The sequence below is a fragment of the Amblyomma mixtum genome, chromosome 2 (genome assembly GCF_055824585.1).
Source record: "Amblyomma mixtum isolate Tamu chromosome 2, ASM5582458v1, whole genome shotgun sequence".
NCBI lineage: Eukaryota > Metazoa > Arthropoda > Arachnida > Ixodida > Ixodidae > Amblyomma > Amblyomma mixtum.
The window spans coordinates 297,638,885-297,666,542 of record NC_143013.1 but is presented as its reverse complement, the minus strand read 5'-3'; the positions used below and the strand labels follow the sequence as shown (position 1 = coordinate 297,666,542).

The window sequence follows — 27,658 nt, the reverse complement described above, 5'->3', positions numbered from 1 at the left end:
AAAGAGCTTTATTCTCTGTATTTTTGCTTGTTTCGAGGTGCACATGTGATGTACTTGCCTTATGCCCCATGCCAGACTATTGCATTGCTGCCAAAGTGGGGGCCCGTGGCCTTGTCAAGCTGTCAAACGGCAGCTTTTACTCCAGGTCCGCCGCCATCATTTGTACCAAGATGGCAAATAAATTAACCAACACATTCTTTCACCTGCCAGTGACACACGACAAGCGTTGCCGCTAACCTTAACCGGCACATTACTGAGACCAGCATAGTCAAACCATCATTATATCCTTTGCAATAGGTAACAAGAGTCAGTCACTCTGAATATGGTCCCAGAAAATGTGACCGGACGAGAAAACATGCCTTACATTTACTGCAAGACACTCCCCGGTATTTCGCGTTTACTGAAGCGTCCTTCATGTGATCTTATTTACACACTACGCGCGCTACGGTGATGTTTACAGGGTTTACAACTCTGTAAACAGGCTAGTACCTGCCATCGATATAATATCCCTGTTCCAAGACTGGCAGGACACGCCAAGGAAGAATGTGTGGCACTTACATTTTGCCTCGTGTGGTGTTCATGTACTCCTGGACGAGCTTTGTCATGTTGCCCATGTATTCGGGGGCGTAGACCACCACGTCCTGCGTCTCCGGTATGGTGCGGTTGATCTGAGCGAAAGCGCTGGTGAAGTACTCGGTCCAGTCGAGCAAGGGCGCCCGCGCCTGGAGCTCGGCCACCGTCATCTTGTGGTAGAGGCGCTCGTCATCGCGTCGCTCCTCCGCCGGAACCGTTATCTGCGCGCGATGTCGAGCGACGCCTGTCGGCCTCATCGAGTGATGAAAGACATGTGTCCATGCTCCCGAGACACACTTTCGGCTACCAGGCGCTCATTGAGTCGCCGCGAACATAGCTGCAGGATAGCTGTACGGTGCGTTTTCGCAAGACAAGACGAAGAAATCTTCGCCAACAACGTAACGATTGATGTAGCTTAGCAGCTATGCGTGCTGCGTCCACTCCTGCCCCGACACAGCGGGAAAGAGACGCACAGCATTTTTTCTTGCACTGTGATATAATGCACCCTGGTGTGGATTACCATTCTCAACTATGCTCTTAACATTACCTATTGTTCGAACTAAATATAGACAGCTCACTGCAACAACTCTTCTAAGCTATCCCATCAGAACACTGTTTTTCAACCAAACAAAAGGTTTGGCACCGAAGGTTAGTAAAAACTGAAGCTTAGAGCACCGAAATAAACAGTGTTACTTTTGATGGCAGTAAGGTAAATAGTATGTGACAGATTGCAACGGCCAGGCTCGCATAATTTGCAGGAAGCACGTACTAAACGCCAAATTGATAACTGCTGCTGTTGTTTCACATTGCGTGTGGTTTTTGATAGTTAATAAGGACCATTAGTTTATGTTTTATGGGAGTTTAACGTCCCACCGCTACTCAGGCTGTGAGGGACGCCATCGTGAAGGGCTCCGGAAATTTCGACCACCTGGGGTTCTTTAACGTGCACTGACATCGCACACAGTACACGGGCCTCTAGAATTTCGCCGCCATCGAAATGCGACCGCCGCGGCCGGGATCGAACCCGCGTCTTTCGGGTCAGCAGCTGAGCACCATAACCACTGAGCCACAGCGGCGGTTAATAAGTTTCATTAATTTTTCTTTAGTGCTCATTTGTGGTAATGTGACACCGCATGCATATAATTGATTGTGGCGAACTTCGAAAGCCATTGGACGCGTGATGCAAACTAAACATCTGAGAAAACGAACATTTATTCTGAAATGCACAGACACCCAAAAAGGCGTCTTTTGCGGGAAATGAGACTAGGTTTTTCACGCGATTCTTGTTGCCAGGCATCTTTCTTTATGCCACGCTGCAGGGACCAGTATAATGCTCGCTACGGTTGTTGTTTCATGGAATATATTATGCGCTCTTACGCTTCGTTTGATTTTACTTTCAGTTACATTACAAGAGAAGTTGTTTCACAGCATCACTGCTATAAAATAAATATCTGGCCTGAATGTAGTTTCTCGCTCATTCAAGGTTCATGTCATGCATGTTCCAAAGTTCGACTAAAACTCGTCTGGCAATTCCAAGCTATCATGGCACAAATAAAACAACATTTGCCGAATGGAATAGCAAACGCGAATGTTTTGTTTTGCTTATGCCTTCATGTCATGCAACTCATTTTCTTGAACTTGGAGCGATCGTTATCCAACTGAGACGTAACGTTAGCTTAACTTAATTTTACAAATGGACCGGAATGTTTTTCTTGCGAGTAAAACTTACGTTGGCGAGTCGTTTCTCGAAATCGATGACGTCTTGCATTTGCTGCTTCACGTCGGATTCCTTGCCTCCCAGAAGCACGCCGACAGAAGTCATGTAGGTGAGGTAGGCGTTCAACACCTGGCGAGGTGAAGAAAAAACACACACGCGCATGGAGCGAAGCACTAAAGGTTGTGCATTGTTCCTCAATGCTCGTCTCCATTGTTGGCTGCGAATTCTTCCTTATATGATTTCTGAAGTTAAAGTGCATCAAGTAATGGACAAGTAAAATACCCGTGTTGGCGGCAAATGTGGGCAACTTGGGGGAACTTTCTTGCAGTGGGTGCGGGATTATCCGGCTAATAGTTTAAGCTGCAGCAGCTTCCTCAAAACACGACATCGAAAGCGCAAACGCAGTGCACGTTTAGTCCTGGCGGCTAACCATATCGCAGTGACCGCAACGTGGATCTCTCCAGGCGGTCAAGTAGTAAGTGGGCCGGGGTGCAGCATATATGTCATGAAAGGGAAGCGGAAATTAACCTACTTATACCGGCTCCATGCTTCACAATGAAAGACAGTGGGGGAAGGTGAGAAGTAAGGTCAACCATGGAGGTCAGCCCGGAAGTAGTGGACGATCAGGAAGCCGATGTAGGCCACTGCTTTGCCCAAGGCGGCTTCGATGAAAGTTCAGAGCCGGTCACTTCATTTAGAGTATACCTCATCAGAAGCACGACCACTTGTACGGTAGTCGGAGGGAGGTTTATCGGTACGACGTCATCCGACCTTTCCCAAAGAAGGGCTTAAAGAAGAAACGTCATGTGGCCTAGGCTCGTGCGTAAGGCCTCAGCCACTGAGCCTTCTTGGCAGATCGTTTTCTTGGCAAAAGAACAGCACGACCACACTAAGCGGCGATACGGACGCACCTTGTCGTCTTTGGTTTTGTTGAGGTAGTAGTCTCGCGAGGGCAGGATGAGCCCTCCCTGGTCGACCTGGATGACATGTCGTGACGAGTTGCGGTCGTCCTCGCCCACGGCCCACGAGAAGAGGCCCGAACGCGAGTACACGTTGTGGATGAGCTGCAACGCCGGCTGAAGCTGCCACGTGTCCATAGAGTAGTTACCCGTCACATTCCAGCCGCCCACCTGCATCCATGCATGTAACACGTGGTCAGCAACGCTCTCGTGACTTTTATCTTTGGAGCTTTTGCTCTGTACAAAACTCAACCAAGGCACGATGTATTAAAGGAGTATAGACACCTTTTTGGAGGCATGCTTTTTTCGATACAATTTCATTTCATTTCATTTATTGGTTTTGTTTGGCCAGTACAGAGACTGCAAACAAGGGAGAGCAAGCTAAAGGCGCCTAGTAGCGCCTGACAGAGGCCTGCCCTCCCCATGTAAAAAAAAACAAAACAAAGTGGCACTTGGCAATGGTACAAAGTTTCCATAAGTAACAGAAACTAGAAAAGCAGCGAATATATTGACAACGAAACAGAGATCAAGCATGCATAGAGCTAAGCACGACAAACTAAGATCAAAACATAACAAAGACAAAAACTGATTAGGTAGAAACACACCACAACTAGCTATAACAAAAATATTCATGAACAGTTTTCCTAAACCTGACCTCAGACATATTTTGTAGCGACAATTCTGTTAAATATGATGCGGAAAACACTACTATGCCTGAATCACCGTGTGTTATTCGTCTACGACCACTAAATAACTTATAATCGATTTTTTCTGTGACGCTGTTCCGGTTTCGTATAAACAACCGAGAGATAGCTGTGACGTCAAAGTGTGGTTATATGTCAGGTATAGAAAAACTGCGATATAATCGCTGCTTCATCGCTTCAATTCGCCACAGTGCTGAAGCCAGCTTTCCGCGAGCCGGAATGACACTGAATGTAGAATCAGCGATCAGATTGCAGTTTTTCATACCTCACGTGACCTGTAACCTACTTTGACGTCACAGTCATCGTACGGCTGTTGAAACCGAAACAGCACGAGAAATAAATTTTATCATAAATTATTTAGCGTTCGTAGGAGAATACCACGTGGGGTAATGCATGTATAATAATGCTTATAATATTATGTACAATAATGCCTTCCGCATAACTAGAAAGAAGAAGACACACAAGCAAAAGTTAGGTGTCCATACTAATTTAAACCTTTTCAATCGTTTCGCAGTATGTAAAAAAGGACAAGTGTAATCTGCGGTAGATTTGCCGACAAAACGTAGGAGTATTTGCATAATTTTACTTCTCAAGATGGGTTTCATTTCTCAAGAAGTAGGATGTGTCACGGAGAACATCACAGCGTGAAGAGCACCATTATTGTTTCCCTACAAGCGGAGAGCTCTACACGCAGGTTCCGCGCAGCGCACTCTGTCATCTCGATCAGCGCCTTGTGTGGCGGTTTACTGAATATTATTGATATCGTGTTTTCCGAAGTAAAGAGAAAATATTAAGTCACTTCACGCAACCGGACTACTTAACCAGGTGCGGCCTTTCGAATAACATGCAATAAACGATAAGAAATGTGTGCTAATTAAGGACCTCTCAGAATCTTAATTTCTGGTCTTGGTAACAGTTTAGCACAGGACAACCGCATGTAAGCTGGTCTCCTCCTGTCACGATACGAGAAAATTTTTCCCCGATTTTAGTAACTTAGACCCGGGGTCCCAATGTATCGTATTTCTTTCTAATACCGCTATTCAGCGTCTATAACATATTATTAGGGATCTCTCCTTCTCCCTTTCTGTTCGTTTATTTTTTCGCTAATTTTTTCGACTATAGTAAAGTCAGGAAGTCCTAAAATATTTGTTTTTCTGTTGACACTTGTATTGCGCTTCGCCAATCTTTCCTATCCAGTGAATGCTTCGCTGAGCCGGCTGAGCCAAAAACTTAGCAAATAGACTCGCTGCCCACCTACTTAGAGGCATTGGTGACTACCTGCTCCTTTACCTGCTCCAATCCGCTAGACACCTCTTTTGAACTTGTACGCAACAAGCGCGCATTCTCGTGTTCCTCGTTTCTCCGAGGTGGAGCCACTGAGCCATGAGGTCAGTCGATTGCGATGTGTTGTTTGCTACTTCTACTGCTCATCGCTAGGTGGCACCACCTTTCCGCAGGTGATCGATTTTTCTTTTTTTGAAGTTCTTGTTGCGTTTATTTCGCGTACTAGAATTGGCATGATGCCAGGCACGTGCACGAGGGACTCCAGTAGTGCGAACTGCTTTTATGCGGCTGTCAGTAACTTCAGACGCATGGTTGTGTATCTTGTTATTTTGCTTTCAGTACTCTAATGAACCACAACGAGCGGGCTATTTTTGCAAGCCTTCTCCCACTAATTTCTTCCGCATAGCTCGCGGGCAATTTTCTTTGTAGTTGGCCAAAAGTATCTTGACTCGGGCCGACCTCTCTGTCTTTGCCTATCTCATTGTGATCATTCTTTGTATCGTCCAGGAAAAAAACAAACAAACTGAAAAACGCTGTCGCTTTAAAGCTTCCGCACTTGGACCTCTACCCGCTGTGAACCGGTATACGGTCTTCAAATGTCTCGGACGTAAGGACAGCAGCGGGACTTCCGTTTTACATCCCAGCCCGATGCGCTCTAGATCGTTTGGCTCCCGCGTCGACAGAGTTCGGTATCAGCACAAACGGAACCTCGCTGTGCCGCTTCCTTGCAAATGAGCCATTGTCTCCGCTGCGCACGGCGGATGCGTTTGCATAATTACTGCGCCGTGCAGACGCCAGACGCTGCGATCCGTGGCGCATTGCGATTGGGCTCCGCTTTAAGTGCCCTCTTCTCCCGACACTTGAGTGACCCTCCACCGTTCGTTGCCATGGCGACAGTTTGGCCTCGAGTTTCGACGACTATACGGCACTATGGGGTCGCTGAACCGTTGCGTTAGCTAAAGAAAAAGGTGGCGCTTGACTCCAGTGTCGGTCCTCACGATGAAAGCGGCTATCGCATGCCTGAAACTTTCCTTTCTGGCATTGCACACCATGCATTCAAAGACGGCGTTGCGACAAGCAAAGCAAACGAAACGTCAGGTTAGCTGAAACTTCATGCGGGCGCTATACTAATCAACATGGACGATGCGGGTGCTGATAGCTCGCTTCCAGCAGGAAGCATTTTGCTTGATTGAAAGCATCCACCGAAAATGCGGCGCGGTTGGACCTAGTGGGTAAATCAACAGGAGGTTGGCGTCGTGTTTATTCAGCGCACGTATATATACGCAATGCGCGACGACATCGACCCAGCGTGTTGAAATCGGCAAACGGATGAGCCCTGCTGTATTGAGTATCCCGCAGTCCGGCCGCAGATGGGTAGTTAGGAATGCAGGGCTATAATTATACGGCTGTAAGTGCAGCTGGCTGGTTTCAAGTCAAACCAACTTTCTCAGCGGTTTCCTTTTAATGCTCTCTGAACGAGAATTGAAGTTGGCCTGAGCCAAGCTTGAATTCGCCACAAAACGCAGGTGCTATTAGCTAGAAGGAACCAAAACACTAAATCCAGGTGTCGCCATCACGCGCCGATTTCGCAAGTGAAATGCAATCGTCGCCACCGATTTTTTGTGCGGATCTCAGAGGCTACGGTACAACGTCATTCACTTCAAGACGGCGGCATCCTGTCCATTTCGGTATGGACGTCACGAGTTGTATCAACTGCCGGGAAGATCTTTAAATCAATTTTTTTTTTTCCCCTGGCGATGAAAACGTCTTCTGTTGCCGGAAAAACGTCGACATACCCAAAAGGGCCCCAAAAATCAATTTTCACACAGAAGAATAATTGAATGGAGTTGTCCTTACTTGACCCATTAAAAAAACGCGATCGTAGTCAAAAGGCCGACTCATTTGGGCACACAAATGGAAGCTCGTCAGCTTAAAAATAGATGGACGACAATGTACACTCGATTGTCCACGGGCGATGTACTCACGATGTCCAGGAGATTGACGATTGGTTTGGAGCCGAGACTTTCGACGGTGTCGTTCTTGTCCAGGCAGGAGTAGTAGTAGGTGCGAGCTTTCTTTTCAGCTTCACTTTTCAGCTCCGTCTTCTCGTCCTCTGTAAAGCACGCAGAAGTGAGAAATGAATGATAAAAAAAAAAACACTTTTGCGTAAACATGCTCTGAACAACTTACTCAACGCTCAGTCTCCAGAAAAATGAAAAGTAATGTAAAAAAACCAACAAAATTGCGTTGCATAACCTGAGTGTTCAATGCAAATGATTGAAAAGAAGGCCAGCACTTACCGCGACCACAGCACGGTACCTATTAAGAAAACGACAACGAATGCAAGGTACAATTAACCCTTATTATGCACATTGGGCCTCTAGCCATAGCACGCTTGCGCCGAAACGTGTGCGCATGCACACTTACTCGCAATTTAAGCCCCATTTAGAGTCCATGAGATGAGGCCATTAATTGTGCGTTCATGGGTCTATTTATTCCGCACAGTTAGAGGAGCGAGATACAAGGATCGAACGCAGTGAGCGTCGTGAAAGTTGCCGTGCGAAGCGCCTATAACGGCGAATTTTCTTTTTTTCTTTCTTCGTCGTTCTCTTCATGGAATACTGATGTTCAGCCCTTGTCAAAAGCTCAGAGCCCAAGGGGTTTGCTTCTGAGCCACACAGTATGGCTCGTAATGTGTCCACAGCGTTCCGAATCTTCTGAAGGTGTGTCGATGTCAGACACTTCTTCACGGGAATTAGTTGTTTCATGATATTTGAAATAAGCGTGCACTCAATAGACGAAGACAGAGGCATAAAAGAAACAGAAAAAGGATGCCCTTGTCCTGTCGTTTCTTCCTAAGGTGATGATGATGATGGTGATTTTTTTTTTTGGCTCAATAGAAGATTTTGTTAAAGAATGCCACGACACAGCTTAGATTTTCGTCTACTCAAGGTGGGGTAAAAGACCCATTTACCAAGCATTTCACCTCCAGAATAGCCGAGCATCAGGTCAAGGGAAAGCTTGTAATCATTTTTTTCACCGGTGGGCAGCCGGCGGCACTGGGGATCGAACTCCGCACCTCCCACAATGCGAGGTGGATGCTGAAACCACTAGGCCCCCGCTGCGGCAATCTTCTGAAGGTAAGAATACCTCTGGTCCTTTCTACACGGTTTATACAGCAAGCCTCCTGGCCTCTAAACTTTTGACAAAGACTGTATCTTAACTGTGACGAACTGTCTGATATCCTGGCTTGATTGAATCAAACAGCGCTGAAACAACACCACAAAGGAAGTGCAATACACTACTCGCGGTAATTTCCCCAGTCGTAATAATTAAATTCGATTTGAGTCGTTAAAAAAAAATTATTTTTCTCCCTCCACAGCCCTTTATCAGTGCTGGCTAAATGGAAGGAGACGAATGAGCAATGTAGCATTGGACGCACCGAGGACGTTTTTCATGACGAGCTGGTTCTCCTGCCAGAGCTTGCCGAACGTGCCCCAGAATGACTTGCCGTCGGGCAGCGGGTTCGCCTTGATCCAGCCGCCGCACGAATACTGGTAGAAGTCCTCGCACGGGTCCGTATCCGGGTCCATGGCGTTCAGGATGGAGCTGGCCACCGTCACGCACGCCGGTGTCACGCAGTACTCTGCGAGTGACGTACAGCGCCGCTATTTGAAGTCCAGTACACAATACTCTTTTGATCGCCTGAGACACAGGTTCAGGAAAGACAGGCAAAAGGGGTGTATCCTGCGAGGAGCTATGCACTGTCTGGAGGGACGGATCGTCGTCAAATGTGAAACAACGCACTCTTTGACAGTTTCTTACTTATGCGCCCTTTCTTTTTACTTCTGTACTTATCTGTATGAATGCGGCGAAGCGCACAGGAACAACAGCTCCTGTCCGTACTGAATTCTCTAATCAGCAAACAGTTCGAATAATCAAAGTTCTAATATTCGGAGATTAGTTCGTTTATTGCCCGGTGCAAAACAATTGATTAATGGCAAAAAATAAAGGTAGTGTAATGGGAACGACCGGGAGCCGTTCACGCGGTGCAACGAAGAGGTAAACGAAGTGCTGTGCTGGTTCCTGAGTGACTCCTGGGTGTGTGCCTGCCGTGACGCGTCTTCGATCAACGGCCTCCGACCTGAGCTTCGAAGACGCACCTGTACACACGCAATACACACACCCGTGTTTCCCCTCTGTCTGCTGTGTCCCCTTTTGGCGTCTTTAAAAATATTGAACCAATTTACCCAGCACCTCCGCCAAGTGTACAGGTGCGTCTTCGATCAACGGCCTCCGACCTGAGCTTCGAAGACGCACCTGTACAGTAGAAATGATCATAGTCGCTTGGTATAAATAATGTGCGTACTTTCAAGTTCAAGAACCTTCGGAGAATGCCTTCATTTAGCCTCTATCTTTCCAAATGCTAAACTACTAATATTGGGCGCTAATTCGGAGGCTTAATGAACATTTCTGAATGCTTTCTGAAGAAAAACAGGTGGTTATAGGCCTGTATGCAACGGCGCAGTGCCCTATAGTAAATGTCGTTCGAGATACACAACATCTACCTCCTTGCCATATAGTTTGCCGCGTCAATTCGCAAGGCTTATTCAAACGCCGCACGAAGAGATCAGTACCACACTCTAGGTTTTAATTTGGAGGCTTTTGTGCGGCTCGATTCATCATCATCATCAGCCTAACGACGCCCTCTGCAGGGCAAAGGCCTCTCCCATATCTCTCCAATTAACCCGATCCTGTGCCAATTGCGGCCACCCTATCCCCACAAACTTCTTTATCTCATCGGCCCACCTTACTTTCTGGCGCACCCTGATGCGTTTGCTTTCTCCTGGAATCCACTCCGTTGAATTACCATCGGTTATCTCGCCTTACCATTACATGCCCGGTCCATGCCCATTTTTCCCTCTTGACTTCGACTAGGATGTCATTAACTCGCGTTTGTTCCCTAATTCGCACTGTTCTCTTCCTGCCTCTTGACGTTATGATTTTCCTTTCCATAGCTCGCTGCGCTAACCTTAATTTAAGTTCAACCGTTTTGTTGCTGTCAGCGTTTCTTCCCTTACTTACGAGGTCGCCATATTTTTTTTCCCCCAGAACAGCTAAATAATGCAAAATTATAACGATTAGAAACAAGGGGTTCGCGTTCATCAGGAAGCGTCCAGCTGCTCCCTACTTTGCAGCTATCCTATCAGCACAAAATTGCGAGGACACTTTGGCAACTAAAGAGTTGAGAGGGAAAAGCCGAGGACACTATGACGTGACGACTTCCGGTGGATGTGACGTCACATTGTTCCCGTGGCTATATCGATACCCAACTTATACATCTTTCGGGGATCTCAAGTGTTAATTACACTTAATTACACATTTTTCTATCTAATTTGACTCAAATCCGACGTTTTCCCGATCATTCTGAGGCAATTTTCACTATGCCGTGACAACTTCCGGTGGATGTGACGTCACGTTGTTCCCGTGGCTATATCGACGTCCGCGCTATTTCGACGCAGTTTTGAAATTTTTGACTGTAATTAATTAACTATTTACTCTACAGTCATCAAACGTGGCTTCTAAGTTGATTTTTTCCTCCTCTATGTGAAGCAATCATTCGTTTTCTCCCAACTTTTTTAGTTCCCGATTAACACGAGTTAAACGCTACCAAAGGTGTGACACCCTCTGCTAACGGACGACAGTACGAGCCATTAAAGGCTTTCACCTTAAAAAAATTAGAGCTTCCCCAAGAGTCGCACTGTGCCTCCTCATACTTAAACTGCAAATAGCACGAAACACCCGACTGAGTAAAAGCTGTCTGCTTTCAGGCATAAAAAGTCAACCTGACTGTGTACCTTGTACTGACAGCAGTCCACTGAAGGCTCATCAGTGCTCCAAAATTAGCGCGTTTGGCGTGTGGAATGAAGCTTGACAGAACCCTTGAACATCCTCTAAGCATGAAAAAAAAGGAGGTGTTTATGGAAAATTTGATGCTGGTCAGCGTTGCATTTAAACGCATTTAAACGCACACCAGTTTGGAAAAGTTGCTCAAACGGTAAAGTACACGATTCCTAAATCTTGCATGTTACAAAAAAAAAAAAAAAAGGTCTCACTGAGCAAGGCTGCTACAAAATATTGACTGAAGCCCTCGCAACTGGAACACTTTATGCTAGCACGCACACTGTCGCAATAAAAAAAAAGAATATGCTATATCGAATCAAAGTTCTCCCCTTAGTTTTCTTGTACGTCAGCCTGTAGTGTCCAAACAGCTTTTCGTGTATACATTCAATGTACAGGTCAATTTTTTGTTCTTTTTTTTACCACAGAAGGTGGATTAAAAAAAAAAAAAACGGTTCTCATTGCTACCTTAACTGCAACCTGGCTCAAAAATAGGAGTACTTAATGAAAGCTTAAATCACGTAGAATTTGGCAACATTCGCTTTAGAGCTTCACTCTAATCCATTCGCCACAATAACTAAGAGCCTATTTCTTCTCTCCAACAAATTTCATTGAAATTGGCGCTTCAGCAGCTTTAGTAAAGGCATCCTTGCTTCCGTATAGTCCTTTCTTTATCACATAACAACGCCAAAGGCAGAGCTTCATATTAAGCGGCTTGCAGGAACAGAATGTGAGGATGAAAAGATTAGCGAAACCTCATCTTCGGCAGAAAAAGGAACAAAATCCCGGCATAAGAGTTTCAGGGGGAACCTTCCGGAATGTAGGCACAAGCCGTCGGCTTGAGTCAACACGACAAAACGGGGCTAGGCGTATATAGGCCTTGTCATATAAGAACCTGCAGCAGATTAAGCTCCGTAATCTTGGATTTCTCTAGCAGCAAACGCTTCTTCTTCGCGCGCTTGTTTTGTTTAGTTCTTCATCCCGCAGGAGAAACGATAACAGAGAGCCTCAAGAACTTGCGAAGCCTCAGCACCCGTAAAAGCAAAACTGCGTGTTGCCAAAGGCTCTCCGGCTTTGCGGGCGTCCCTTGTTACAGCACAAGAGACGTGACGACGGCGCTAAGGTGGAGTCGTGTTTCTAATTAAGCTAGCGAGGCAGCCGAGGAAGACGGTCGTGATATTTGATGCAAGATGAAGCCGGGTGAAGGTAAAAAATTGCAAAATAGATTGCGGCACCGGATTGCGTTTCTTACTTTGCATAAAAAGCCAGTGGAATGCTGTGTTTGGTTAAGAAAAAACGGAAGTAAGAGAGCAGAGAATCAGGAAAAGCAGTCATGCATCCGGCAAACAGCCCCTGGGGGAGATTAAAAGCAACTTGCGCTAGATTCGCGAGCTTAAACCTTGCAGAGAATACAAGATGTTTGAATTGGGAGCTTAAACTCGCGCCGTGCGTGCAAATGAAAACAATGAAGAAGACGCGGCAAGTGTACAGGACGTACTGAATGGCTGCATCGTCATATAATGCAAGTGTCAGCAAGCAGGCGGAAGCGGAATCGAGAAGAATTTCTGAATGTTGCCTAAAACAACATCCGGCACGTGACAGGAAATTGCCTCCATTTCCGGTGCGCGTGCTTTGTTTCAGACACGCAGGCATGCGTACCAAATCAATACACGGAAGCCAGTGTTACATCCAATGCTGTCGTGCCCTTAAGCGCTGGACTGGCGGGTATAAGAGTAAAATTTCTCGTGTCGAACCGTTCATGCCGATATGAAAGACCTACAAACCTTTTACTCACTGAAATGAAAGAAATATCGCTAGCAAATTCATTTTCAACGCTTTTAATACCTACTGGAATCGTTCAGTGGTGGTGACTGTTTCTTAGCTTAACAGAAAACTTCCCCTCTACGCCCATAAAGTACCTCTCCTTTTCTGCCCCTCCCCTAGCGCAATGTAGCAAGCCAGGGATTCATAACGCATGACCTCTCTGCCGTTCTTAGTAAATAAGCAAAACCCTTTTCTGTAGTTTTGCGACGAACCAAACAAATAAAAAAAATGGCAGTGGCTTAGCTCAGCTATGCCAGGATATACGTAGCGAGAGGAACATGTTTAACTTGGTAGTGGCTTCAAAGTAGTGGCCGCGTCCCGACGCTGTCTCTTGGCCAGGAGCTCCACTCTCTGCTCCGGCGTCTCAGCCTTTCGCTTGGCCTTGCGCCGTTCGTTCTCGGCGGCCAGCCGCCAGGCCGCAACCTCGGGGTCGGACGAGTTGAGATTCTCCAGTCTCCAGCGCCGCTCAGCAGCTGCCCGACTCTCCTTTTCGATGGCAAGCGGCTATACACCGCGGCTGTATCACCCTGCATTTATACGGCGACGCATCCTCCTTGCGCATGCGCACTAGTGAGCGCCGTGCATGCGCACAGCTGGCGAGGCGGCGGCGCGCATAGTGACGTCACTCGCTGCTCGCGCATGCGCACAACTGGCGAAGCGAGGCGGTCGGAGCGACGGCGAGGCGAGCGGCGAGGCGCGCGCCGGCTGTGCGCTGTGACGTCACTCGGATCCTCGCGCATGCGCAGAACTGCACCTGTTGGAGGTGCACGAAACGGCGAAACTGTGGCCAATGTAGCTCTCGCTACAAAAAGCACCACTTCTCCTCCCTTCAACTGCCTTCGTCATCATCTTCATCATAAGACCCGGTGGCCTCTGCTGTTCTCCCCTCATCGAAAATTCACTTCGAATTACGCGGTAAATAATTAAGAGAAGTTTGCGAGTCAGCCCACTGTAGTAGTGACTTGTTGGGCCTGCGTACTCAAGTATGTTGGTTGCCAGGACCGGCTGTAAGGAACTTATAGCTGCTGCAACAGAAGCCTAGAGGGGTAAATCCTGCCCCACATACAAGTATACTCTCCCTTCGCTACTGCAACACCGTTTAAACATGCAGGGCCATACGCGGCTGTCGAAGCGACGGACGAGCGAGGGATGAACGTGCTCATGATTGATGAAGCAATCCCGGCAAACTCGTTCGGTCTGCTATTTGCATAGCAGTAGCTGGAGTGACACGAAATAAAAAAAAAGAATACGAATTAACGATTTGTTCGGAATAACCTGATGAGGCAGACGCAGTATAACACAAACAAAATAATATTGCCACAGTGGGATCGCTGTGCAGTGTGCTGAACTGCGCTTGGAGCTGCTCATACTTTGGTAAGCAAAGCGCAGTGTCTGTAGAAAATGCGAGCTTAGGGAACTTCGATAGCGGTCCAGTTGAAAGGGGTATAATGCATGGTCTGGTCGCAGTAAAATTAACAAGTGGTCATCGATCCTCGAGTCCGGCTCACCGCGGCTTCGCTTGCACGCGCATATTTTTACCTGTAGAGAGAGAAAGAAAAAGAGCCGCTGCGACGGGGGTCATATCTCTTACAAAATTCTAGTGTTGTGACCGACAAGGCGGCTACGGCGAACTACCTTCGAGCATTTGAGATACTGCCGAGTGGATGCAAGTCAAAGCGGGACATTGTATTCCGCGTTCAGCAGGGTGTGGGCGCTGTAAAAGCACGTAGGACCAACAAAGTTTTGTGTCTTTACTGTAAAGTGTAAACACGGTATAAAAGTTGAGTTTCCCAGCTTTCACCACTGATGGTTCTGTCATTACATATATGCAAAAAAAAAAAAAAAAACTGGGAGACCTATGAAAAAAAAATTACAGCGTAACTAAATGTAACTAATTATGATTATTTCTGAGCGTCTCGGAAGTAGGTGGGCGCGTGCAGTAAATCAAGAACAAAATTCGGAACTCTTTCATTACCTCCCCAGTACGACATTACGAAGGTATTTTTTTTTGCTGTTCTGCCGTTAGGCTTAGCTTTTGCATGAATTTATCTTTTAACAGGTATCCTGCATGTCTGGCCGCTGAAACTCTGACAGTGCTTTGTTAAGTATCTTGAAAAGGCCGGCTTCCTGAAGTATGTTAGCCATTCATGTCGTTCTGCGAGCAGAAATGAATATTCACAGTCTTGCAATCTGTGTCGCATCCGACGCGCCCAGCATTTCGGGGGCAACGTAGAGGACCGCAGAACGTATTAAGGAGAAAGCCTTTAATGGCTTATACTGTCGTTCGTTAACAAAGCGTGTCACACGCGTTTAATTCGAGAACTAAAAGCGATAGAAAAAAAACAATGATTGCTTCAGATAGAGGAGGAAAAAAATGAACCTAGAAGCCAAGTTTGTTGACTGTAGATTAATTAGTTCATTAATTTTAGGCAAAATGTCGAAATTGCGTCGAAATAGCTAGCGCGAACGTCGATATAGCCACGGAAACGATGTGACATCACGTCCACCGGAAGTCGTCATGGCAGAGTGGAAACTGTCACAGAATGCTCGGAAAAACGTTGAAGTTGTGTTAGATTAGATGGAAAAATGTGTAATTAAGCGTATTTAACACTTAAGATCCCCGAAAGACGTATAATTCGGGTATCAATATAGCCACGAAAACGGTGTGACTTCACATCCACCAGAAGTCATCACGGCATAGTGTCCTCGGCTTTCGCCTCTCAACACTTTAGTTGCCAAAGTGTCCTCGCAATTTTTTAACGGTACAGATCACGGCCGGAGCTTCTACAGCCGAGCTGTGGGGCCCGGATGGTGTACATACAACCAAACTCAGGTACTTGCACAGATGAGCAGGCTGGTTGCAGTCGCTGTATGCACTTAACCATCCACCGGCCCGCAAAAGTATGCATTTTGCTTCCGGTAGGGCTCAGAGCAATGGAGGAGACGAGGCACACAAAACGAAGAATCTGTGTTACCCTAAGAGTATAACAAAACATTAGGACCCGGCTAGCAGACCTGTTTTAATCGATGAGTGTGCTATTGGGGATAGGTGGTTATGGAATGGCGGTGGAGAATGTAGGACATCAGGTTACAGGAAGGGGGGTAGTTCCGTTGCACTAAACAACCCACACAGAGAGCCCCCATATACTATAGTGTGTGCATAATTATCTAGCGGATGGGAGCAGAGGAAGGTTGCACCGAAATTAAACGTGAGGTCAAACGGGGAGCGCTCTGGTTTCGTGAGAGAAAAGAATGTCTGAAGTTATTATATGATACATTTAACAATCAATCGAGAATAAGTAAATGTATTTGAAAGAGCTTTATTTTGCTTGTCTAAGAACATTCTAGGGCAAAAATGCTCAAAATTGAAGTGCGTCACCTAGACCTCAAGAGGAGCGTTTAGTACGTAGGGAGACAAACTGTGGCTGGTGTTCCTTCGGAGTTACTCCATAAGGAAATAATGGTTAGCCTTTGAGGAACTAACGGTAGTGGCAACGCATCTAGTCCCCAATTGAATTACTCCTCTGTGTTTAGAGTGTGTGTATAGGATCCGCCACTCACTCGGGTGCGAGGGCTCGACGATGCGCTCGATGACCCTCTCGCGCACGCGGCCCGTGTTGACGCTGACCACGATGGCGAGCACGAGCACGACGAAGGCGAGCAGCGCCACCAGGGCGAGCAGGAAGCGCTCCAGGGGCGACGCCCGCTGCCAGAAGGTGCGCCGGTGGTGGCCGCCGGACACCGAGTAGCGCACGCCCAGCGGGTTCAACATGGCCGCGGTGGCCGAGCTGCCCCCGCCGCCACCGCCGCCCCCGGAGCCCGGCTTGATGTCCGTCAGCACCGTGGAGCTGCCGGTGGCGTCCACGGGCATGCTGCTCGCGCTGCTCGTCTCCTCATCCTCGAAGTCGGTCCGCTTGTACCTCGGCATCTGCGAGCACCGAAAGACGACATCTCAACGACGCACAAGTGCACTCAGGGAATCTTGCCCACAATACGACAGAATGTTTTGCGGTTTTGTCGTAACGACAGCTTTTTAATCCCAAACACTATTGGCCTCCCTACCTAGAAAATGCCGGTGTGTGGTGAAGCCTCTCAAGTTGGTCACGTGATGCGGGAAATGGCGGGAAATAAACGAGACTGAATATTTGGCGACGGCTATGCTCGTTTGGGGTGGGGTCGTTAACGACAATGGCAATGATAAACGGCCATAGGTTGAGGGCCTTTATGGTAAAGCAGTTTAGGTAAACGCCTTCAACGTAAAGGTGTTTATGTCAAATGCCTCTGAGGTAGAGGCCTTCAGGTCAATGATTCCGTGGTAAAGGCCTTTATTGCACAAGCCATTACGTCAAATGCCTTAGGTCAAAGGCTTTTATGGTTAACGCCTTCAGTGTAAAGGTCTTTAGGTCAAATGATGCTTCTGTACTCACAGCACGTAAGGAACTTAAATGCGCTTCTTAACTTTTTCTGTAGTAATCTTGTATTTTTCTGTAGCTCTGTAGTACCTTTGTGTGGTATGTGTATTTAACTCTGTCGCTACAAACAAGGAAATTCTTTGGTTAATACAAAAATTTATGTGGTTCCTGCAAGTTCATGGCAAAAATACCACAAAAAATTTGCGACAACAGAAAATTTGTGTTGTGTTTTTCGACACGGAATGACTCAATGAGAAAACAGAAATATTGGTGTATCTGCGTGCTGAAGCTACACATTGGCTGGGAGAAATGGCAAGTATGTATATTAGGAGGGTTTCACTTCCCCAGGGACGCCGTAGTGGAAGACCCCGGATTAAGTTTGGCCATTTGGGGTTCATTAACGTTCGCTGAAATTGCACAGCACATGGGAGCATTTTGTATTTCGCTTCCACCGAAATGCGGCCGCCGCAGCCATGCTCTAAACACGAATACGCCTATATGGGAATAAAAAAGGAGCACGCTGTTTTCTGGCACATTCCCTTTTGCAAAAAAAAAAAAAAAAGAGTGCACTAGAGAACAGCTTAACCTTTATTTACTCCTTACCGCGCCCTTGGGCTTAAAAACCGAACGCAAAAGTCCCTGAGCCATCGGTACGGCTCTCGGAGGAATGTCACTGCACATAACTAAAAAGGTGCCATTTCTAGTGACAAGTACTCTTAACGCGCACAGAAATCCGTGTAGACGGGCATTTTTGCATTTTACCTCCATCGAATTGTGTGTGTCAGCTGCTGACGGGATACGAGTACACGAACTCGACCTCACATTAAACCGCCATAGCCGTCTAGCCATCGTGAAAGGGGGTAGAATGGACTGTGTAATAGAAGAAATAATGAAGAAATAATGTGTGTAGGACACTAGAACAGAGACTTTCCCGTTTTATGAACGGCAGTAGAAGACGCTAGAACTATCTCTGCACCTTAATTTCTAGAACACCCCGATGGAATCACAGGACTCGAGTTCGATCCTCAAAGCCTGCCTGTTATTCTTCCCTCTATACCCCTTCACTTTGTGTACAAGTTGAAAGGCCGAGATTAGACATATATCACCGTCTCATTAAAACCATTAATTTGACTATGTTCTCCTTGGCTTCAGTTACTGCCGGTCACTCTTTGCACTGGTGTCAGTTGACAAGTTTTCACTTCATTCAAGTGTGAAAACAGACGAGATGTCGGCACCCGTAGCTGACCAGGCCAGTGTCTTGCCTTGGTTGCATTACGACGGACAACAGCAGTGCCAGAGAAGGCGGGAAACAAATGGAAGAGGGTCCATGCACAGTTGGGGTTGGTGCTTATACCGCAGGCGGCGAGATAACGCGTGAGATGACAACAACCCTTCCGTGTGCACTGGTGACACGAGGCTTACGCACGTCAACTCAAAGCCTGACGCTGTTCCGAGATCTCCGAGTTCTGAAAACACACTTCATAACGCTTATCGCATGCTTTTGCAATGCGCTCTTTGCCATCACCCTGACTCTTGCTGTTCGGTGCAGTAGGCATCACGATGACACAGGAACCTTACATAGGCAAGTCCATGGGCTTAATTGTACAGCGCGGTGGACATCAGAATATTGTCCAAATGAATGACAGACTGACCCAATCAATCAATCAATCAATCAATCAATCAATCAATCAATCAATCAATCAATCAATCAATCAATCAATCAATCAATCAATCAATCAATCAATCAATCAATCAATCAATCAATCAATCAATCAATCAAAGAAACATACACACAGTCATCAGTCAATCTTGCGATTAAGCAATCAACCAATCAGTCAACCAAACATAATTAGCTGTTTAACTAAGGTGTGCAATGGTGTCTCAAGACCTCTCAGGTGTATACTGCGATTTCTGAGCCTCACGCATTCTTTTGGAACGTCCATTGATCCAGGATTTTCCCAGTTGATTAACTCAATGGCTCTTCGACAACAATAACGGGTAGATTACTTATGCGCTTCCGGAACTCGCTCGCTTCAACAGTCGCTCGAAAGCACAGCATTCGAGCAAGTGTGTAGAGACCACCTCTCCTGTACACACGACCGCTTCTATATTTAGAGTCAGGCAGCGCATTTACGCACACGTGCTCGATAAAATATTCCTTTTTTTTTTTGTCACCCCTGTTTCTCCTGGCTCTTAGTTAAACGAAAACAGTAGCGCTGTGCTGAATGACATGCGAGAGAATTGCATTCGATTTTCGGGTTCGGTGCCTACAGCGTGAATATGCTATTCACATCGTTATTTTTCCGTGGCAGTCAACAACGCTTAGCAACATAGATCGGTTCCGCAAAGAGCCAGTGGCGAAACAAACATTTTTTTTTTTCTGGCGCAATCGTTTCTCTGTATTCCGTCGCTCGCTTGCCCACATGCACAAACATGAAAGCCTCCCCCGCGCCCACCGCTCTCTTCTGTTGAATAGCCCCTCACGTGAAGCCTTGGAAAAGAGCGAAATAACTGAGCACTGTGTACATGACCCCAGATGAGGAAGAACTGTCAAAAAAAAAATATCGTGCATTCGTGCGCTTAACAGGAATAAAAGAAAACGAAGAATGCGCTTCGAAAAGAGAGAGAGAGAGAGAGAAAAGGACGGAAAGGCAGGGAGGTTAACCAGGCGATGCCCAGTTGGCTACCCTACACTTGGGGAGGGGAACAAAGGGGAAAAAAGGAAAAAGAGCGGCAAGGAAATGAGTCTTCTAAGTGTCCAGCTACCACTAAGGTACCAAAGGAATGGATGGGCACTCCAGAGAGCAACTTTGTCTTTTAAATTTTCATGCTTCGCAAAAACCTTTACGACACATTATTTGCTTATTTGCTTATTTGCACATTGAACACCTACAGTGTGCATCCTGGCATTATTGTAGAGGTGCACGAAAATGAGAGGCGGGGATAGCAACAGGTACCCATACCCTGCAATTGTGGACAAAATCATTCTTGACGAAATTAGAAGGCGCCGACCAAAAGAAAAGATGAGATGACGTTTCGGCTCCCCCACGGGAGCCTTGTTCACAATGAGGCAGAACGTAGCTGCGTTGTCCATTTTATACACGGCGCAAGAGCGAACCCAGACACCTGGCGTAGATTGGGGGCAAGTTTCCGCCATTCCGATTAAGCGTATGCGCTGTCGTCTGAATAATCAGCGATTCCAGATAGAGGCGTGATATCTTGTCCTTTTCTTTTTCGATCACACGTGCATCTGCCCAGTCTATGTTGTGTTTGGCGGATACTGAGTGCTCGGCAAGCGCATTTTGATTTGCGCGCCGGTTCTTGACGTCACTCTTGTGATCACGCAGTCTCCGCTCAAAGTAACCCGACTCGCCAATGTACACAGACGGGCAGTCCGCACATGGGATAGAATAAATAACACCTGGGAACTTTACCTTCATCTTGTCTTTTGCACAAGCTGACTCCTCAGCTTTCGAGCGGGTACATGCGCGGTCTTTACATCGTATGACCGTAATATGCGCGCCAAAGGTTCGCTCATGCCAAGGACATAGGGAATCGCGGCTCGTTTCTGGGTTGCGGGATTTGCCTGCAGCCTGGGACGTTCCAATTGACGCTGTACAGAGTCCATGACGTGTACAGGATAGCCACAGGTGGATAAGTCTCGCCGTACACGAGCGGAAAACCATTTATGAACGCAGTTTTTTCATATAATGTAAGATTTCATTACAGCAAATCAATATCCCCGCAGGTCACCCGACGGCAGTCTTGTATTTTTTTTTTTCTAATCACGTTTTTTCTGACGTCAAAAGCGTTCCCCATTGGTCTTCTATGGGAGTCTTAACTGCTCGATGCGATCGTTGGAAACACTTCAAAAGAAATAATTCGCTACATATAAAAATAATGGACCATTACCTTCCATAATTCCATAAAAGTGTTTTATAATTTTCCAATTTCCCAAATTTTCCCCTGAGAAAGCTGGACGTGAAGCATTATCAGATTCCAAAAGGACCAAAAATGTGCGTAGGTTTGTATGTTAAAAGAGAACAAAAAAAAAACACTGTTAGCGAGAGCCACTATTTCCTTTTCTTTTTCCAAATTCAATTCATTTCATTCATTTACTTCTCCTCAACTCGAGTATGGTAAATGCGCCCAAAGTGCAAAACCAAATGCACGCCGAAAACCAGACAACATGCCGCTCATCGACCTTCAAAGACCACTCTCTAAAATAACCATTAAAGCAGAGCGCATCCGAGGAAAAAATAAACAGTATGTCAATGACACATAGCTCGTCAATCTGGTATATATAGGAGATTTACTTGTGGCGTCTTTTTCTTTACTTCGTGCCAGAATCTTCCTTCTATAGAACCTCAGGCTGCCAGCTCGTGCCTTCCGATGTGCAGTCGAGTGCGTCTAATAGAAATGACATTCAACACTTGGTTGCACATGACTAGTCAGCGCCGATAAACAAGCCGTTTGCAAGGTAGATAATGGGGATAGACAAAAAAAAAAGACAGCAAGAGGAACTGATGGAAGGCTCTAACATGAAGACAAGGAACACTCTATAGCTGGTTTTCAACCTTCACAGAGCTTCTTTACTTTTTTCTTTAGAAATAATTATATTCGCTGTACGTACTGTTCTTTGCAGCACTTGAAGACTCTCTGAGTGAGACACACAGAGTGCAGAGGAATTGTTGCGCAGTTGTTACCTAAGACGTTTGTCTTAGATAACTGCAGGCTGCGATCAGTGTCGCTTCTCGTATATAAGGCGTCAATTGAGAAATGTGTTTGCACTTCCTTCATCTCGTATGAAGGGTTCGTGAACGCAACGACTTCTTCGCAATCTTTGTGTCTCTGAGACAGTCCCCAAGGGCTGCTGAAATCACCCTTTAACTTGCAGTGTATATCAAGCTTCGCACACGCTTCCATCTTAAAGCTCTGCGTGTTTGCTTGGCTTTCTCGATTGCGCCATCTCTGTAGTACTTTATATTCCACTTTCCAACCGTGCACCCTCTCGAATTTGCCTTTCAATTCTTTTTTATACGACATGTTCGGTGCCCGTCGTCGTTCGCGTTACTATGATAAGGGACATCGGTTACCTGATTTCCAAATTACTCGCCCTGCCCATGCTCAATTTCGTTTCCTCGATTTAAACTGGGATTTCATATCATAACTTACGTTTGTTCCCCAACCGACTCTGCTTTAAGGCTTTCCGCGGCTCATCGTTACCCTTATCGCTTTCCCTGAAAAGCAGTGAAAACGAGAACAATAACAGCCGGAGATCACCTGCGAAGGCCACACGTTCATGTTGACTGAGACGCTCTCACAACGCAGCGTTCAATCGGCGTCGCGCAGTCCACCGGCGTCTTCCGACAGCGACACACGCAGAGCTTTCTTAAGAGCAGCTGGCTGGGGTTGCGCTCACGGGGAGGACTAGGGAAAGGGGGGGGGGGGGGGGGGTAGATGAAGAAATTCGACGCTCTCGGCGACACATACGCGCTCCTCGAGCCCCGCTGAACATAGGCGCGTACGCCCGCTCGCTGGAAAGCCTCACTGCGCGTGTGCTGTACACGCGGCTCCGACGTCGTACGCGCGTGTGCGCACGCCGTCAGCAGGGGAAAGGGCGTCGTGAACGCAGGCGCTGTGTGCCGCCCTTTGTGTGCATGCGCTGACGTCTCTCAGCCCTCGAAGCGACCGCGGTTTTCGCCGGTGTTCGGTTTACATTCCGAACGAGGGCGCGAAGGGGGGCAGGTCGGTGACTCGGTGTTGGCACGAAACAAGGGAAGGGGGTGGGCGCGTTCTTGGAGAAATTCCTTCGCGCGGTTCGCAAACTGTCTGCAAATCATTGCCTAATGGCTGCGTAGGATGAGTGCGGAAAGCTTCTTGAGCGAATTGCGCGGGTCACTTGTTTACAGTTTAGTACTAATACTTGCGGCCTTACATTTTCAGCAGACAGTAGTCTGGAGGGTGCCAATTAACAATTCCTATGGCTTGCATTGAGATGGTATATAAGCGAACGGCTTAGGGATTTAGTAGGCGAAGTTTAGAATCCATAAAACCACGTTGCTAAAGCTAACCTTGTCTCCAGTTTAATTTCAAGGTAGTCTATAGTGTTCCTGTTGCTGCATTCAGTACAGACATACCGAACACTATATAATACCAAGCTATGAACCAACGACTGGTTGTGTGGATTTATCACTATAGTGAGACACGCTACATTATTTGAGTAGTAGTAGTAGTAAAAACATTTATTGTCACAAAAGGAAGAGTTAGGGAATAGGGGGTTGGGGATACTTAGGCTGCTTTAAATAGAGCGGCTCCCTGCGTTTCGTTGCGAGACAAAAACAAATAAAACTCGGGAAAGCATACTATTTAGCCTCAGCAGACAGGTAGTTGAACGCCTAATAAAACGAACCTCTTTCAGTGACTAATTGCAACCATCACCCCATTTGTGCCGTCGCTCCTGCCTTGACCAATCAGCGCGTGCGGAAGTTCAAAGCTGACTGTTTTGAAAATCGAATGAGCTCTGTAATGCTGCTGCTAGATAGATAAAGCATTATTTGATGGATAAGGCGTCATATATAAAACAACCGGTCTTTTGAAAGGAAGCTGTGAAAAGTTAGAAGCGATAAGCGTGTGTTGTGCTTTGGCACCGTGTTTCGCTAAATTCTCCAACGTATAAGCTTAGCTGCGCATAGCTTGAGAGTGCCTAATTAATTAAGCAATCCTTCTCGTTCCTCATTCGATTAATCAATGTCTGTACATTGTGTCACATCAAGAATTGCCCACATTGAGTTTGTACCGAAAATACTTCGTCTGCCGCCTTCGCTGTTTTTACATTTTAACGTTCGCTCTCCTTACAGCTGATTTTTCAGCTTCCTCTTTGAGCTTACAAGCCCGTTTATTGCAGCGCTGTTCCACTTGCGTGCAAAGGTGAATCGTATCTGCGAATTGCCAAAACCTCGTTGCGCCCTTTGTATTCTCGAGGGGTTCTCGGAAGTGCTGTAGCGATAACGTCGAAGGTCTGACAAAATTTGAAAATAAAGAGAGCTTGTGCCGCACCTGTCGCATACAAATGTTTTTCGCAAAAAAAAAAAGAGAAATGTTTCGAGGAAGTGGCAAGTTCCTTTTTAGCCTAACATCGCTTGACAAAAGGAAACGTCCTCATTGAGATAAACGTGCGCCCCGACGCATGACTGCACGATGCGCTGAGGAAAGGAAAATTTATTTTCATTTAGTTTTTTTCTGTCTTGCCATAGACTGCTGTTCACCTCTGCGTTGGCTACGAACTTTGAGAACTAGATAAGAGTCAACTTTTCATTTTTTCGCCTTTATTTTGCCTGGAACGCTTTTCTAACGTCTCTTTGATTTCGACTCATAAAAGAAAACTTTTTTCTTTGCAATGCTGTACACTCGTCGCCTTCTGCATCCCATTAAGAGTTTGCGCTCAATTTTCCGAGGCAGGCAATTATAACTTGTCACTTTCACCTGGCGTCAACAATTTATCTTTCTTTCGTCTCCCTTGGAGGTAAAGTTTTGCACAGACGCCCTAAACAAAATTCAGCACGATAGCAAGACATCAAGTTAAACACAAGGGGTATTACCAACAATGCAAGCAATCTATGGTCCGATGTAGTTGTAAACAAGCCCCCCCCCCCCCCCCCCCCCCCCCCCCCCGGCCTTCCTTTCTTTTTTTTAGTCCCCAACCTTAAGGCTCAACCAAACAATAATGAGTGACGCGTTTCACAAGACTCGTCTTTTTGTTTGGATGTCCTAGCTCCTCATATACGCGCTTGTACACGCTCTGATCAGGATACACCGCTCACCCACTTCCGGGTAGCCAATATGGCATGCTTGCAACCACCACACGATGGAAGACGCATCCCCTGTAACACGACTCCACATCCGTCTTCCTTTCTTTCGAAGGAAAGCCACCGCCATCAGAGACCGCGCGAGAGAGAGACGCTTATTATAAGACGTGGTCTCCTCCCTTCTATTTATACTCGCGAACCCACAATGGCTCGCGCACTGCCCAAACCTAAAGAGGCCACAAGTGCTTAACAGTAACGCAACAGACACCGACGACCTGGCCAAAGAGTGCGCCCTATATAATAGCACGTTATTTGCATGGCTAATTAAACGAGCGACACCCCGGTCAAAGTTTACTTGGCTGCGGAGATTTCGGAACAACCTGTGGTTTAGCGCCGTGAAAGGGAGGCGGGGATGGAGACCTCGTTTAGAGCTGCTAAGTGGGCCTTTAGTGCGCCGACGCCGTCGAAACGGCTCGCTGTCTTTGCGCGGGCAGAGAAGACAACGGGGCGACGACTGCACTGCTCCTCCATTGTCGTCGACAGCGTGCGTACCCGAGGTTTTACGTACACACACGCAGTGTGTGCGTGCATGCGCTCGACGTTTCCGCGTGTCATTAGCGTGCGGGCCAGCCAGCGTCTCTCGGGATTCACAGGCACGGATGCGTCTCCTCTAACCACACGCGAAGCCTCTGTGCGAAAAGAAACGAATCTTGTTGTCGCGCCTCTATTTCTTTTCTTTCCCTTCCTGTTCGTGACAAACAAGCGTGGTCTGTCATCGCTGTGCATTTTGCGCGCGAAACTCTGCATTGTTCTGGAGCGGCGCACGCGAAATGGGCATCATCTTTAAGGGGTCATCCAGGTTAGCGCTGCCTGTTGCGACACACGAGCACGACATGCAGCACTTACGAGCGCTGCTAAACATGCCGCGGCTGGTAGCTGTTCTGGCTGCTTATTAACAGGAAGTTAGGGAATGGAAGGTTGGGGCTAACTAACGCCAGGTTGTCGTGACGGGTTAAGCTTCTGGTGATTTGTGATTCAACACGGCGTTAGAGACGTGAGAATGGAATACACTGTCACGCAGAAGCGAAGCGCTTGCGTAACGTGGAACCATCAGGCATGTTGGGAGCTTCAGAGGTGTCTTTTGATTCAGGCGGGTTCATTTTGCACACTGACGACCGCTCACACAGAGAGAACCGGAGAAATGCCGCTGTCGCACCGGCGCTTTCAATTTCCTTCGAATTGATGTGCAGCAAGATGCATGCTCATCGGCCGATGCAATGTGATCGCACTCCATTGCAAATTGAAGTCAGCGTGGATTTTTTTTTTCTAACAAATTGGTAACGACAGTCGGGATTCAAGAGGCCAGTCGAAAGAAACAGATAGCTTTTGACATCGCATCTGCGGGGTCCTGCCCGCCGTTTTTATTCGTGCATTTATTAGGATCACAGCGAAAGCGTATGGCACACTTATTTCAAACGTGCCAAACGAGGACGCTAGTTAGGTTACAGCAGTTTTGAACCGCAAGAGAGTTTCAACAGAGCTGGCCTGACCTGTACTTCTTAAAGAGGTTTTGCAAATGAATAATCTACAGTGCATGAATGGGCGAGTGTATGGTTGGGTGAGTGAATGATCGAGTGTAACACAATTAATGCAAAGATGCGAACAACATATAAGCTTTGAAAGGGCTGATAAGGTACGAGCCTCGTATAATCCGATTTCCAAATGACAGTCGGACCTACCGTTGTTACCAAGCCTCCTCGCCGTTCTACTCGACCTTTATTCATTCACCACTAAGACGCACGGCCGTGTCTTGTATACGAGGAGTAACTTCTATGAGCATAGATTTCAAAACCGTTTCCTTATGACTCCGGAGAAAATTTTTACGAAGTCATTTTGAAAAAGTTAAGAAAAGAGAAAAGTAATAAAGAAATAAATTTTCTTTGAGTCACGTTTTCGCGAAAAACCTGTACCTAGGCAATTTCGCAGAAAGCCGAGCACCTACTAGGTAGTAGCACGGGAATCGAACTCAGCCTCATCCGCATTCTAGGCGGATGCTAGAACCAACAGACACTTGGTTTATTTTTATTTATTTATTATATCAGGCAACTCGGTCCGCCTCGAACCGTCCATCCTCAGCGCACCATCATCCGTCTCATTTTGGTGTCCAGATTTGCGGCGGTGAGCTTCCGGGCGCACGCATCCAAATAAACCACGGTGGGAGGCATTTCAACCAGACTTCACTTCGTCCATCCATCACAACCGTGCTCTTTCCAAGCCAATCGAATTTCGATCCGGTGACCGTAAGGGGGAAACAACACCTGCCGCTCGTCTGCTGTATTGCCCCGGCGTGGACATCCCGTCGAGGCCACCAACCGCAGAATTATTTCTACATTACATAAACCGTGTACTTTCCTTTCTTTCTTTCTTCAATGTGAAAAAGTAATATATAATATATAAAGCCAAGGAGACAAATCTG

General features: G+C 46.8%; 1 protein-coding gene across 7 annotated transcripts in view; it reads right to left on the bottom strand.

The window, feature by feature from the left end:
* Positions 1-27,658, bottom strand: part of Nep3 (M13 family metallopeptidase neprilysin 3) — a 117,491-nt gene that overhangs the window by 25,699 nt on the left and 64,134 nt on the right. For 6 of the 7 annotated variants that reach the window (XM_089574576.1, XM_089574579.1, XM_089574572.1 and 3 more), the window contains 6 exons: positions 16,524-16,890; positions 8,680-8,883; positions 7,223-7,350; positions 3,202-3,420; positions 2,303-2,419; positions 559-794 (listed from right to left, as the gene is read on the bottom strand). In XM_089574576.1, coding sequence (XP_089430702.1) covers positions 559-794; positions 2,303-2,419; positions 3,202-3,420; positions 7,223-7,350; positions 8,680-8,883; positions 16,524-16,890 — 1,271 coding nt within the window. Of the gene's footprint in view, positions 1-558; positions 795-2,302; positions 2,420-3,201; positions 3,421-7,222; positions 7,351-8,679; positions 8,884-16,523; positions 16,891-22,657; positions 22,797-27,658 lie in introns of those variants that run through there. The other variant, XM_089574577.1, reaches the window with a different exon arrangement.